The 16,113-nt window shown below is 43.0% G+C and overlaps 1 protein-coding gene across 2 annotated transcripts in view; it reads left to right on the forward strand.

The window, feature by feature from the left end:
* The window catches only part of LOC143958005 (uncharacterized), an 86,612-nt gene extending 72,940 nt beyond the window's left edge, over nt 1–13,672 (forward strand). For both annotated transcript variants that reach the window (XM_077467446.1, XM_077467447.1), the window contains exons 25-31: nt 3,297–3,585; nt 3,946–4,100; nt 6,353–6,400; nt 7,992–8,271; nt 8,801–8,949; nt 10,294–10,338; nt 12,771–13,672. In XM_077467446.1, coding sequence (XP_077323572.1) covers nt 3,297–3,585; nt 3,946–4,100; nt 6,353–6,400; nt 7,992–8,271; nt 8,801–8,949; nt 10,294–10,338; nt 12,771–13,372 — 1,568 coding nt within the window. In that variant the 3' untranslated portion in view covers nt 13,373–13,672. The remainder of the gene's footprint in view (nt 1–3,296; nt 3,586–3,945; nt 4,101–6,352; nt 6,401–7,991; nt 8,272–8,800; nt 8,950–10,293; nt 10,339–12,770) is intronic.
* The last annotated feature ends 2,441 nt before the right edge of the window (nt 13,673–16,113 follow it).

A 16,113-nucleotide genomic window follows, 5' to 3' on the forward strand; every position in this document is an offset into this window, starting at 1 on the left:
TGATACCCAACATGTCACGCTTCCAAACTGCGCCCGGTCATGGAATGGCGACAAACTATGACCCTTAAAAATCTCCATAGGTGACGTTTATAAATTTCTACAGGTTCCTTGTTTAGGGTTATAGAGAAGGTCCAGTCCTAGAATTATTGCTCTCGCTCTAATGATCATGGCGATACCTCACATGTGTGATTTGAACACTGTTTTCATATGCGGGCACGATTTACGTATGCGTTCAGTTCTGCGCATGAGCTCAGCGGAACGGGCGCTTTAAATGTATTTTTATTTTTTTCTTATTTATTTTACTTTTTATTTTTGCACTGTTCTTTAAAAAAAAAAGATTTTGGATCACTTTTTTTCCTATTACAAGGAATGTAAACATCCCTTGTAATAGAAAGAAAATCATGACAGGACCTCTTAAATGTGAGATCTGGGGGGTCAAAAAGACCTCAGACCTAACATTTACACTAAAATGCAATAAAAATATGAAATTAAATGAAAAAAATGAAAAAAGTCCCCTTTAAGACCATTGGGTGGAAGTAACGTTTGACGTCGCTTCCGCCATTTAAGGTATTGGAGCTGAGCGGGGGCCATCTTTACCTCACTCGGCTCCAGGTCTGTCAAGGGGAAGGATGCAATTGTTTCCGCCGGCTCTGGTAAGTGGCGGAGATGACTGTAACGCGGCGGGAGGGCCCCTCTCCCTCCCCCCGATATTAGTGATCTTGCGGCGAGTCCGCCACAGAGACCACTTTTATCTGAAAGCCAGCCACTCGCTGTTTTTGAAAATACCAGGGTTATGGCAGCTATCTGCTAGCATAACAACAGTATTTAGTGTCAAAGTACAGACGTACAATGATGGAGATTTACACAAGTGGTTAAAAAAGGTCTTCTACAGTTCTTCTTTGACGCCTGGCTTTTTCAGGAAGGTAACATCTTTTATGCATACTGCTTGAAGAGGCCATGTGGCGAAACATGTAGAAGAGAATGCGTAGATGACCTTGTTAATGCCATCATAATAATTACAGAGGATGTTATCAAATACAGTTTTGTAAAACTCATTATGGATTTTAATATGGATTTGTAATTAATGTTATTGAATGTTCACTGATATGTCCGGCTAAAAGAGATGGGCCGAACACCCCCCCTGTTTAGTTTGCACCAGAGCTCCTGAACAGGCAGAAAGTTTGGCCCCGAGCCACAAACTCCATTAAAGTCTATGGGACCCGAAGATGAAAAATCAAAAGTCTCCATTTTGAAGGCTTATATGCAAGTGTTTGGCTATGAAAAGGGTGTGGAGGCGCAAATACAGTGGAACCTTGAATTATGAGCATAATCCGTTCCTGGAGAATGCTTGTAATACAAAGCACTTGCACATCAAAGTGAGTTTCCCCATAGAATTCAATGGAAATGAAGATAATTTGATGGTAAAGATTATTAGTTCCGCATTGACTTCTATTGCATGCAATACCGCATGGGGCCAGAGGTGGGGGGTGCCGGAGAGCCTTGGAAATACTCGGACACAGCTCGGCTGAACTCAGAAAGGCTCAGAAACACACAGGAACTGAGTATTTCTGTGTATTTCCAAGTGATTCCGAGTGGTTCCAAGTATTTCCGAAACGTTCTGAGTGTCCCCGGTGCCCCCGCACCTCTGGCCAAATGCGGTACTGCACACCCCATTAGCTTGAATTCTGCTTGTTTTGCAAGACATCACTCACAAGCCGAGTCAGGATTTAAAATAAAAAGTTGCTCGTCTTTCAAGACGTTCGTTAACCGCGTTACTTGTTAACAAAGGTTCCACTGTACTTCCCTGGGGGACATGTAGCAAAACAATTTTCTTTTATTAAAAAGCAATCAATAGCAAGCAATAAAGCAGTGATTCTAATGATGATCAACATGGGGACAAGGTGCATTGGGGTGAGGGGGGAAGAGACCCCCTGCCTCAATGCACCCCAACCCCCGTGTTGAGGACATGTGGCCTGGTATGGTTCAGGAGTGAGGAGGGGGCACTCGCTCATTCAGCACCCCACCCCCCCTTTTACTGGCCTGCTAGGCTGAATGCTCAAATAAGTGTCTGGTTTGGATTTTGTTGGGAACCCCAAGTCGTGTTTTTGTTTTTTGCCATTTTTTTTTTCCTTTTTCAATTGCCGGCAATGTTTTCGTTTTTTTCATTCAGCTGTCAGCGGGGAAGCCCATTGACAGCTGATGACTCATGCGTTGTTAAGGAAGAAGCTGCTCGCTTCCCAGCCCCACTCCTTAAAGCGGGAGTCAGCCGGGAGTCCGCCGTTTTTTGTTTTTTTAAAAGCCAGCAGCTACAAATACTGCAGCTGCTGACTTTTAAAATAAGGACACTTACCCGCCCAGCGCGCCCCCGATGTCGGCACCCGAAGCCGATCTCTCGATCGTCTCTCGGGTGCTGCCGCCGCCATCTTGGTTATGGGGATCAGGAAGTTGAGCCTTTCGGCTTCATTTCCCGGTTCCCTACTGCGCACGCGCGAGTCGCGCTGCGCAATAAGGATGGTCCCCGCTGTCTCTGGGATCCATGTGTTTCCCAGCAGGCAGCGGGGGACTTTCGGAAAGGGGCGTAGATTCTGCGTAAAGGGGCGTACCTTTGCCGAATCTACGCCGGAAGTGGGTGCAGATACCTGTACTGTACAGGTACCTGCACCCCCTCCCCCTGAAAGGTGCCAATTGTGGCGCCGGAGGGGGGGAGGATTCCAATGAGTGGAAGGTCCACTTTAGGGTGGACCTCCGCTTTAACAACAAGCTATTCACTGTGCTGTGATTGGGAAAAGCTTTGCCCAACCGGGGCTTAGAATGCACTGTTCAGCGCCCTGCAAGTTCGGGTTTTCGCCCAACAAGTGCCCGAACCGCTCACCCAACTCTACTGGCTAATTGAGTTGATGTAGCACCTTTAAAATCCCTCTTCTATCCAATATCTACCTCTGTATACAAGTCTCCCCCAACTATTAGCAATTTTACATTTCTCATACAATGGCGGGGGGGTGGGGGGGGTTGTCATCAGACTCTGGGAGATGTCAGAGGAGTCTTGACATCAATTTTGAAGTTTTTTTGAGATATACAAGTGAGATACTTTGAGTCATCAGTGGGATAAATATAATAATATATGATCCTTGAAGATAATTATTGGGAACCTTCAAATAGACTCAATTTTTTATCCCAGTTACTGTTTGCAGGTGATATACTTTTGTGTCTTTGGTTCTTGTAAGATCTTTGTCGAAAGTTTTGGTTATTCATGTTTAACTTTTACAAATTCAATATCTCAACTTTTGTTTCTCCAGTTCGGAATGTAGCCCTGAATGGCGCGGCCTCCCAGTCCAGCACATTTTCTTCTTCTGGCGAAGCTGGTAATGCCAACAACGGTTCCCTGGCCAATAATCACATCATGGGGCAATGTTCAATTACCCAAAGAGAGCCGTCACCTTGGTGGATGGTGGACCTGGGGACACCCTACCGGATCTTCTCTGTAGTCATCACCAATCGGGTGCTGGAATGTTGCAAAGAGAGAATTATCGGAGCAGAGATTCGTATTGGGAGCTCTGAAGAACATGGAGGAGCGTTGAATCCAAGGTCAGGTTTACCTGGAAAGCAATCGTTTTTCAAAAGGCAAAAATATTAGAAATGACTTACTTTTTTATTTCTTGAGCAGTTAGCAATTTCTGCCTCTCGGATAGGTAACCACTGACAACAATAGTTAGTTATCCATAAAGATGGAGTTCTTCCCAATAGCCAAAATAAGGATTTTTGCCAGTGACCATTACGCCAATGTATTGTGAACCATAGCTATATTATTTATTTCGATTTCCCTGGAACCAGAAATTCCAAGGGTTCTTTCATGTTAAAAAGGATCAGAAAGGCTGATCTATACAACCCCCCCCCCCCCAAAAAAAAATGGAGTCTCACTTTATGTTTTGCCCTGGTCTTCATCAGGTGTGGGGTGATTACTTCTATGGAATCCGGAGAGTCTGTCTTCTTCTCCTGTAAAGGAATGGTTGGCCGTTATGTGACGGTGACAATCCCGGGGCGGACCGAACACCTCATCCTGTGTGAAGTTCAGGTCTTTGGATTGCCTGAAACATCTAACGGTAAGATTTGGTATTTGTCGGTCAAACTACTAAAGCTACAGGAAAAACGGCGACCAACCGCACACAGACTCAGCACATTGCAAATGCAAAATAAATGAGAAATTACCTCAGCTAGGTCCTCCCCTCATAGATGAACCTCCCCTAATGCGTTTTGCCCATGTTCGGCTCAGTCGTAAAGGTCACATTGGCCCCACATGGACAAAATGTGTTGAATATGATCTTCTATGTGTTGAGGACCTAGCTGAAGCCATTTCTCAATTATTCATTTTTCATTTACAATGTACAAACAAAATAAAACAAAGAGGGCACCTAGTGCATTATCAACAGTGTTTTATTGAATTGTAGCACCCTCTAGTGTGCTAATACTGATAGTACAGGCAAATTTACTCTGGCCCCGGGATAAACCAGGAGTCATGGAATCTAGGTCAGGGTTATTAGAGGTTAGGGCTGGATGACTCATCCTGGCAGCCCTCTGGTGCCTCCCCCTGGTTATAGAATGTTGGAGAATATTCTAGAAGTTAGTGGCTGGAAGCTAGGAGAGCTTTCTTGCATATTGATGGCCCCTTAGCCAATTTCCAGGAAACTAAGGAGCCCTTAAATAGAAATGAGCCATGCCAGCCAGGGAGTCAGGTGGAAGATGGAGAGGCAGTACTGAGGGAGTCTGTTGGGGGCCCTTGAGGGACCCCTGCTGGGGAGGGGTTTTATCTTGGGCTGGAGCTCAGGAGGCTGGCCTGGAAGGATCCTACCACAGGAGGCAGTTGGAGGAAAGCATTTCAGAGAGGCAGCGAAGAGAGCAAAGAGAGACAGAGTGAGCAGATCAGCACGGTGCAGGGACAGACAAGGGAAGAGACTGACAGCTGTAGCAAGTCTCTCTTGAAGACCACGGTGTGCTTAAAGCGGGATTCCACCCTAAAGTGGAACCTCCGCTGATCGGATCCCTCCTCCCCTCCGGTGTCACAATTGACACCTTTCAGGGGGGAGGGGGGTGGAGATACCTGTCAAAGACAGGTATTTTCACCCACTTCCGGGCATAGACTCCCACGGGAGTCTACGCCATTTCCTGCCCTGCCGCGTTGTCTGCTGGGACACACACGGGTCCCAGTGACAGCGCGGAGATTTCCTATTGCGCGGTGCGGCTCGCGCATGCGCAGTAGGGAACCGGGAAGTGAAGCCGATTCGCTTCACTTCCTGATTCCCTCACCTAGAATGGCGGCGGCAGCAGCCGAGGGCCGAGTGATCGATCGGCCTCGGCTGCCGGCATCGCTGGAACCCGGGACAGGTGAGTGTCCATTTATTAAAAGTCAGCAGCTGTAGTATTTATAGCTGCTGGCTTTTAATATTTTTGTTTTTGGTGGAATCCCTCTTTAAGTCTTCATCCAACCTTGCCCTTGGAAGTCTCCAGTGTGTGTCAGTCGGGTAGACTGGGAAGAAGAAGCAGCCAGGTGGGCTGGTGAAGTGGCAGCCAGGTGCATGAAGTAGAACTGGGATCAGTGTCTACAGGAAAGCAGATGGTGTTACAGGAAGCAGTTCACTCCACATGTGCTACTTTACCAAGGGACTGGGAGTTCCTGCCTGTAATGGGCTGTCGCTGAACTAACCAAAGAGCTGTGCAAAGCATCAAATTTATGCAGGAGGAAGAAGTGGAAGCTGTAAATAAGGAGGAAGTTGTCGCTGGTTTTGTTTGTTGGTTTGGGGATCCCATAATTATCAACCCCATCCAAGTTATTATCTCCTTAATAAAAACAATAAGAAATAAGCTAAAGAATTGCTTGCTGTGTCTGGATGCAAGAAGGAAATGCTGTGTGACTGGCTGTATAGCAGTGGGGAACCCTGACATCTGCAACTCCTACTGGGGGTAGTGCTACAGAAGGATAAAATGAGTACATACTCACAAAGGTAAAAGTAGTAACAGCATTGTGCATAAACCAAGGAACTGAAATTCTTCTGGTTCAAAGGAATGTCAATATACATGCTGACGTGTTTCGAGGGACTCGCCCCCTTCTTTTTTTTTTGTTATTCTATTATTACATAGATACACCTTTCACAAAATTGAAACACCAATGTAGAGAAAAATAGAAATTAGCATTTAATACAAAAACTATAATATATATATATATATTTTTTTTTTTTTTTTTTCAGTTCACTGCATGTAGCTTTTACCAAACACAAATTACAGTGTTCTACTTTTATTGCAGTGAAGACTAGAACTACATTATATATGAAACTTATTTCCTGTTACTTTTGTTTTCCAGGAAAAGTAATCAGTATGGATGCAAACCTACCAGAAGTTCAGAATGGAGGTAACATTCCTTTACATCAGTGGTCTCCAAACTGTGGCCCAAGGGCAGAATGAAGCCCTTTGCTTGCCTTTATGCAGCCCCTGGGGCACTATTCCTCTCATTAATTCAAGACATTATTTCCACCTACTGACACCAATGATAGGGCACAATTCTTTCCACCGACACCAACCTTGGGGAAAAATTCCTCTTATTGACAACAGTGGGTCCCTGTTCCTTCCACTGACACCAATCATGGGGCGCTATTTTTCCCCCTAAAATCAATACTAAATAACTATTCCTCCCACTGCCACCAATGATAAAGCACTATTCCTTCCATTGCCACCAATGATAAAGCACTATTCCTTCCATTGTCACCAATGATAAAGCACTATTCCTTCCATTGTCACCAATGATAAAGCACTATTCCTTCCATTGTCACCAATGATAAAGCACTATTCCTTCCATTGCCACCAATGATAAAGCACTATTCCTTCCACTGCCATCAATGATAAAGCACTATTCCTTCCATTGTCACCAATGATAAAGCACTATTCCTTCCATTGTCACCAATGATAAAGCACTATTCCTTCCATTGTCACCAATGATAAAGCACTATTCCTTCCATTGTCACCAATGATAAAGGACTATTCCTTCCATTGTCACCAATGATAAAGCACTATTCCTTCCATTGTCACCAATGATAAAGCACTATTCCTTCCATTGTCACCAATGATAAAGCACTATTCCTTCCATTGTCACCAATGATAAAGCACTATTCCTTCCATTGCCACCAATGATAAAGCACTATTCCTTCCACTGCCATCAATGATAAAGCACTATTCCTTCCATTGTCACCAATGATAAAGCACTATTCCTTCCACTGCCACCAATGATAAAGCACTATTCCTTCCACTGCCACCAATGATAAAGCACTATTCCTTCCATTGACACCAATGATGGTGCACTATTCCTCCCACTAATACCAATGATGGGGCACTATTCCTCCTACTGACCACAGGTGCTACGTAATTGTTTACTACCCCCTGACCACCAAGCCTGAGGCATTTTCTGCTCCAACTTGACATAGTTGGCCACTGACCCTCCCAAAGCCTGAAGGACAGTAAACTGGCCCTTTTGTTTAAAAAAGTTTAGAGGCCTCTCCTTTATAGTATATTAACAGCTGGTTTCAGACTTCTGGAGTCTTAACACTTTATGAATTCTAAGAGGAACTGAGGCTCTAGTCCCTTTCTGTGGTCACAATATCTCTTACTTGGCATTAATTTGAGCAAAATTGTTGCCTATTTATTTTAAACCAAGCCTTATCTCCACTGTTGGCCACATTAGGACTAAATTTGAATTATTTTAAATATAATAAAGGTAACAAGTGCTAATGGATATCTGCTGTATGCCATATGGACCACATGTAAAGGGCATTGTAAAGGGCAGAATCTTCTACTCAGTGCCACCCTTCATCAAAACAGATCACTTTTCTTTATCCTAGAAGAGAGCATAAATTTGAGACCCATAGACGTACCATTAGGGTTAAGGTCCCTCCAAGAACATTTATAACTTCATTTATAACTATAATATATATTTTTTTTTACCTATTCAGCACCTAATGTTGCCTTAAAAGGAGAGTCATCCCAGTCCAGCCTCTACAACAATTTTGGGGATTCCAGGAACTCCATTGATGGGTCTCTTTCTAGCGACTATTCCAAGATTCAGTGCAGCCAAACTATATGGGAATTACATCCTTGGTGGACAGTAGATCTGAAGGAAGTCCATGCGGTCTTCTCTGTGGCTGTAACCAACCGGGGGGATTGTTGTTCGGAGCGAATCAACGAGGCTGAGATCAGGATAGGAGATTCCAGAGAATGGAGGAACAATCCCAGGTTGGTATGAAATAAATAATCAAAATGCTTTCCAAATTGCTACGTTAATAAACAAAAGCAAATTTTTAGCTAAACTTTAAAACATCTTTTGGGCCTGCACTGAGCCATGACCTTAACCTAACGCAAAAAAAACTTCTGGGATGATTTTGAAGGCCGAAGATCTTGTGAGGCAGATCTTCTCATCCAACATCAGAACCCAACCTCACAAATGTTCCTTTAGCTGTAATGGACATAAATGTCCACAGAACACTCCAAAACTTCTAGAATGACTTCCCAGTACGGGGGGGGGGGGGTTATAACTACAAAAGGGGGGCCAACTCTCTGTTAACACCCATAGTATTAGAATAGGATGTCCAACAAGCTCATATACTGTACATTTGATGGCTGGGGTCCACAAATATTTAGCTGTATAGTGTATAATAAGTCAACAGGTCTCTCAGACCACTTTTGACTGGAGTTGTACTTTAAATAAAAAGAGAAGACTCAATAATTAAATGTACCGAGAATTTTAATCTTTACATTTGGACAGGTGTGCAATCATCTATTCGTTGGGCCCCGGGGAGACCGCCATGTTCAACTGTAAAGGAATGAAGGGGAAATATGTGACAGTCATCATACCGGACCGGGTAGAGAAGCTTTCCCTCTGCGAAGTCCAAGTCTTTGGTCTACCCTCCAAAGGTAAGATGTCTACAGCTTCTTCCAGCATTCACGTACTGCCTTGTATTAGCATACTTTCCTAAACAGAATTCTTCTTCCTATTGTGGCAGAGCGTTGCCCTGCCAGGGTCTAGAAAAGAGGCAATGACCCAGAATTCTCCACCAGGCAGGATGAGGGACTCTAGGGAGCTTGTCTAATAGAGAGAAAAACTGGCTTTTCAGTTTCCTCAGTGTTTCGGTAACCTCCGTTTTGGGACCTGAAGCCTGGAGATTTCAAAGTGATCCGGGTGTGATGGACTCTCCAATCCGGGTTTTGGGAGCAGCCAGCACACCGATTGCACAGGTGTGTTCAGGTCTTTTAGTAGTGACCTGATCATAGTTCTGGGCTCCACTCTGGCAGACAGGAGGTCTGGCCCAAGAGTCAGGAGAGCACCACTTAGGAGAGAGGTGGGAGTCAGAGCAACCAAGGGGCTGCTAAGTGTAGGTCCAAACATTGGTAAGAAAACAGTCTGTAGAAGGCAGACAAGGGCCTGGAGTGTACGGCCAGAGCGGCTGTGCTACAAGTGCAAGCCAGAAGGGCTGAATGTTTTTTTTGGATGGAAGACAAATACTGAACACCAGTGTGAGGGAAAATAAAGTGGTGGTGTTTTTCTGAACTTGTTTTAATAAAACTGGGCAAGAAGAGCCCTTAAAAAGAAGAAGAAGAAAGTGAGTGGCTGAGTCCTTAAAACTGCCTATGCAAACAAGGCAGATCTCTGTTCTGATGGGGGGGGTGGAGTTTGTATCTCTGCAAAGCAGGAAATAAATTCCATCTCTTCCCCTAGTAAAAGCACCTCACACAGTATAGTAAAACACCATCTAGGTGCACATTTAACCTTTTGAATGCCCCTGATGTTAACCCCTTCCCAGTCACGGTCATTAGCACAGTGACAGTGCATATTTTTTTAGCACTGACCACTGTATTTGTGTCGCGGGTCCCCAAAAAAGTGTCGTATTTGTTGGCCAATTCCTTGCCCTTTGTATGCAAGACAAGTTTGGGCCAACGCCCTTCGGGACAAAAGTCCGCAGTTTTGTTGGGCCAACAATCCGATGGTGTGTACGAGGCTTTAGACTTTTCTAATTATATTTTAACCTGGGTAGCCTTTGTCTCGGGTCACGTAATTGGCAAAAGAAGAGAAATCAATTGGAAAACATTTGGGCACTCCCCGAAAAGTAAATAGATTTCTGAATTACTAATTACAAAGAAAATCCATTTTTTATGATTGAAAAGTTGATTTACGTAGAAGTATTTTTAAGAAAAGTGTAACCAATTTGTTTATATATTTAGAAATGCTGATTGTATTTTTTATTTTATTTTCGCTTTCAGAAAATCCCCCGTCGGGTATAAATGAGAAAATTTTGAGGGGTGAAGGTAAATCACGGCATTTAGGACTTATTTTAGTCAACTGCTTGTCACCTGTGTCCCCTGCATGTGAATATAAATGTGAAATTATTTCAAATTAAAACCCCTTCACGTCTAAAGGTAAAACAAATCTAAATGCCTTTGCACAATTTTGTAACATGGACATGTGTTAGTAAAACCGTACATATCATCACAATTACTGGATTATACCGCGCTCTTTTCAGGACAAATTGGACTTTCTTTTGGTGGTAAATGGTTATGGATATCTTCTGATTTTTGTTTTTTTTATTATCAAAGGAAATTGGCCCAAAATAGTAAGAAAAATATATATATATATATTTTTTAATGTAGCTGTATATTTCTTGCTATTATCATAATTTACTACCAAAGAACAACCCAAAATAAATTCTCTTTTTTTTTATCTTTTTTTATCCTACCTAAAACACACTGACTGGCTTTAAAAAATATTTATTCTTTTAAATTATACCCAAAATATGCAGACTAGACATGTGCAATTCGTTTAGTTCCGAATTCGTTTTTTAACGAATTTCGTTCATTTGGAAATATTACAAATTAATGAAAACCCGCTTTTAATGAATTTTTCCGAATATTTGTCAATTGGAATATTCAAAAAGTCGTAAATTTGTAAACTTGTAAGTTCGAAAGTCTGAAAACCCAAAAATTCGAAAATATGAAACAATAACTAACTAAAAATAACTTAACTATTACTAACTATTAAATTAGTGGTATTGGAATTTCCTTTCAAATTTGGCTGTTAGTGAACGTAACAAATACGGATTTATCCAAAGTTATGAATTATCCGAAATAAGGAATGTCGCATCTAAACAAATGAATAATAATAAATAACAATAAAAATAATAAAAATGTATTATTATTATTATTTATTATTAAATTGTTCCGTTCCATTTGTTTAGATGCAACATTCATTATTTTGGATAATTCGTAACTTCAGATAAATTTGTTACGTTCACTAACAGCCAATGAAATTCCAATACCTATAATTTAACTTAATTTATTATTAACGTAATTAATAATAATTATTATTATTATTATTATTATTTATTATTAAATTGTTCCGTTCCATTTGTTTAGCTGCAACATTCGTTATTTTGGATAATTTGTAACTTCAGATAAATTTGTTACGTTCACTAACAGCCAAATATGAAAGGAAATTCCAATACCTATAATTTAACTTAATTTATTATTAACTTAGTTAATAATAGCTTAGTTACTATGTCAAATTTTTGTTTTTTCTTTCTTATTTTCGGAGTTTCTAATTTTCTAATTTACTGATTTACGAATTTTAGAATTTACGAAATTTACTAATTTCCAAATTGCGATCATAACGAATGACCTGAAAAACGAAAAAATAAAATAAAACGAATTAAGCCACAATTAACACATTTTTTGGCAGTGCACATGTCTAATGCAGACTGTGACCTTTGACCCGGATCCTTGACCCTAACACTTTATTTTTTATTTATTTATTTTTTATTACATGCTTTGGTTTGTTTACATTTCATGCCCTGCAAGAAGAAAAAGATGCAATGCTCCCAGCACAAAGGGAGATACGCCTATATACGGCCCCACGGAAAAAGGCCCACTTCCGCGAGGCCCCATCAGGGGCGGACTGACAACTCATGGGGCCCCCGGGCAATAGGAGATTATGGGGCCCCCGGGCAATAGGAGATTATGGGGCCCCCAGGCTATAGGAGAAGATTATGGGGCCCTCAGGCAATAGGAGATTATGGGGCCCCCAGGCAATAGATTATACACACACAGACACACAATATACACACTCAGTATACACATACACACACTGAAAAGGTAATGGAGAGACGGGCAGCTATAATCTTGGGATTTTTAAAAAAACACAGATTTTTACATACTGTCCCTGGTTTTATTGAGGCTGGCAACCCTGATGGGGCCCCTTGGTGGCATGGGGCCCTCGGGCAGTGCCCAAGTGTGCGAATGGTCAGTCCGCCCCTGGGCCCCATATATGTGCACAGTCGGTGTGAAGGGGTTAAAGGTATTCTCCTGTTAAGATTGAAAATGAGACGAGGGGATGCATACAGGGAGCAGAGCCCACCCGCTGAGCAGTTCAATTTTTCTCTGAGACAGCATTGCATTTCTGACTCCTCCCTCTGACATTGGTGATGTCATAGTACTAAAGCCAGCCAGACAACTTGACTTTTCAGGAGATCTGCGATGACCTTCTTTGCATTTCTCCCAGTGTAGGTTTCCTTTACAAGGCACAAAGCCACACCTTCTTGATGACTGCCTTTTTTGGTGCGCTCCTTGGTCCAGGTCCTCCTTGGTGTGCTCTACATCTAGGAATTAAACCTTTGTATGCCATGTTCACCATAGGCACCACATTTTGTTGAGCGGTCTTATAATTTGTGTACTTTTTTTTTTTTTAGGTCTTTGTGGAAAATCACTGGTATTTCTGGAAGAAGGTATTACGGATTACGCAATCTTACACCCAAGTGTGCCAATAGACTTAACCGAATTCACAATTTGTCTCCGTGTCTCCACTGAGTTGTCCGGCCATCGGGAAGTCCTCTTATTCTCCTATCACACTGACCGAGATGAGTTAAACGTTTGGAGGGAAGTAGACGGTACGCTTTCCCTGTATCTCGGCAGCAGTAGCCTTGCAGCAAAATTCTCTTTACCCGGCCTCAACACCTTTGGGACACATATCTGCGTGACTTGGGAGTCTTCGTCGGGCTTGACGGCCTTTTGGTTTGATGGCAAGCGCTCTGCAAGTAAAGGTTACCGGAAAGGTCATCATGTTCTTCCAGGTGGAAGGGTGATCCTGGGCCAAGATCAGGACACATTTGGATCCAGTTTTGATGCCAAGCAAAGTCTTGTGGGTGAAATTTCAGATGTCCAACTGTGGAATTATGTTTTACCCCCCCAAGCCATCAAAGAGGTCTATGAAGGAAAGTCAAAGTCTTTGGGGAACATCATTAACTGGAAATCTATTAAGTACACTGTGTATGGAAATGTCCTTGTAAAGTAGAAACAAATGGATCAGTACAAGTCCCAGGTTAATGTCCCGGCTGTCCATCATAATACATGGCGCTTGACTTCCATGTTTCCGCGTTCATCGCCGACGTGTCAGGATATGGACAATCTCAGTCGTCTTTTGTATTAAGCATTTCAGCTTGTTCATTCACACAGTTGTTGAAGGAAGTGATATTATTCTTTGTTTTGTAAACTGATTCTTGTGATTGTTGCACATGAACCCGAATCATACTGATACTAAATACAGTCACATGTCTGATTATAAATGTATAGGAAATAAAGTGATACATTTAGAGACATTGTACTGCTCTTATTTTTGTTGCAGATTCCTATGAAGAACGTAACCATGTGGACATTTTTGACATTTCAAGAGTATTTAAAGAGTAACTCCACTTTTGTTAAGAAATCCCCCCCCACCCCCCACACCCCCCACACCCCCCAGGTGATCTCTGCACACTGTAAGGATTGTAACAAATGTTGTAGCAAATTCCTACCTTTTGTTATCCTGAAGAAATAGCTGCTTGTTTCTCTGTGTCCATGCGCAAAGTGAATGTGTGTGGGAGTGGTCTTATAATTATTGATCAGCTGCTGCATTTGCAGGGCTCTAATGAAGAAAGTGGCTGGGTCTGCATCCCTTTAGACAAGATTTCCCTCTGGGAGTATCTCACCAAGAATGACATTTTTGTTGCGGGGGATGCCCAAAATCTGACTTGCAGAGGAAGACATCTGGATGCTTTTTTTTTTTGTATATAAAAAAGGGGTTCCAGCCTCTAATGCCGGCCCATACACGGTTCGAATTTCGAAAGAATTTTCTTTCGAAAATCGTATCTAAGAATTTTCGTATGAATTTCGCACCATTAGTGGGCTGCAGCAACAGCTGATTTTCGTGCGGAAATAAAATTTGAGAAATTGGACATGTTGGAAATTTTTAGAAAAACGAACGATTTTCTAATCAATGATGGGAGAATCGTGCGAGAAACGTAATAAGAAAAGAAAATGTACGGAGATAAAAGAAAATTTACGGAGAGAAAAGAAGATTCCCAGCCAAGAAAATTCTTTTCTGTAGCAACATGAGGTGAAATTGAAGGCTTGGTCGGCCGAATTTCGAAAATCAATGGTGGCGCCATCGGATCACAGAAAAAAACGAATTTTCTGATTTTGAAAAGGAAATTCGTTCGAAATTCGACCGTGTATGGCCTGCATAAGTCCCCTCCCCACAAACCCCTATATGCTCTTGGGGACAAGACGTGAGGCTGAGGCCTTTTCCCCTTCAACAGGAGCTTTATGAAGTGCCCACCCAATGTTGAAGGCAATTGGCCTGGTACAGTTCGGGGGAGGGGGGGGGAGGAGGTGCATGCTCACTATCCTACCTTTATTGGCCACCCAGGCTGCCTGGCTAGATAAGGGTCTGGTATGAATTATAGGCCGAACCCTACATTGTTCTTGTACAATTGTCCCTTCAAAAATAAAACAAAAAAAATACAGGGTAGGGTTCCCCCCAAAATTTTAATCAGATCTCATCCAGGCATGCAGCCTGGGTGAGTGTGCTACCCCCCCCCCCCCAAACCATACCAGGAAGAACCAGGACAAGGGGTGGTATCATGTGAGGTGGGGGGGGGGCACTGCAGGGTGATTGGGAGGGTATTTGTGTTGGGAGGGGGAATTTGGAGAACGTTGGGGGGGAAGATCAGTCCCAGACCAATTTTCAGCTTTCAGCGCTGATGCACTTTGAATGACAATTGCGCGGGCATACAACACTGTACCCAAATGAAATTTTTATAATTTTTTCCCACATATAGAGATTTCTTTTGGTGGTATTTAGTTACAGCTCGGAGTTTTATTTTTTGCTAAACAAACAAAAAAAGATGCAAAATAAAAAAAATAAAAAATCATGTTTAATAGTTTGTTATAAAATTTTGCAAACAGGTCATTTTTCTCCTTCATTGAAGTGCGCGGATGAGGCACACTGGTGGGCACTGATAGGCATAGTTAAGGCGGCACTAATAGGCACAGATAAGGTGGCACCGATAGGCACAGATAAGGCAGTACTGATGGGCACAGATAAGGCTGGACTGATGGGCAAAGATGGGCACAGATAAGATGGCACGGATGGGTGGCATGGATGGGTGGCACGGATGGGTGGCACTAAGGGGCACTGATAGGTACCACTGATAGATGGGACTGATGGGCACTGATAGGTGGCACTGATAGGTGGCTCTGATAGGTGGCACTGCTGGGCGGCACTGATGGGCGGCACTGATGGGCACTGGTAGATGACACTGATGGGCACGGATATGTGGCACTGGGATGCAGCACCGTTGTTGAGGCAGATTGTGGGTGGCACTGTGGGCACTGATGGGTGGCACTGTGGGCACTGATGGTGGGCACTGCTGGGTGGCACTGTGGGCACTGCTGGGTGGCACTGTGGGCACTGCTGGGTGGCACTTACGGGGGGGCACTTATTTATTCCTGAGGGGGGCAGGTGGGCACTGGTAAGCTGGCCGTGATCGGGACTGATGTCTCATAGACTCGCCGATCACAGGGCGCGCAGGCCGCTCGTGCACGGGACGATGTCAATAGACGTAGTCCCGGGAAAGGAGGTCCGCGCTGTAGCCGTCATTCAGGTATAGCGCGGGTCTCAAGTGGTTAAGCAGGAAAGAGTTAATGTTGCCCTTTAAGTCACATTAAAAGACCATCTCCCTGCTGAGCAATTATTTTTTTGTTTGTTTTTTTTTT

The sequence above is a fragment of the Lithobates pipiens genome, unplaced genomic scaffold (assembly GCF_037356315.1).
Source record: "Lithobates pipiens isolate NorthernLeopardFrog02 unplaced genomic scaffold, aLitPip1_a1.2 Scaffold_56, whole genome shotgun sequence".
NCBI lineage: Eukaryota > Metazoa > Chordata > Amphibia > Anura > Ranidae > Lithobates > Lithobates pipiens.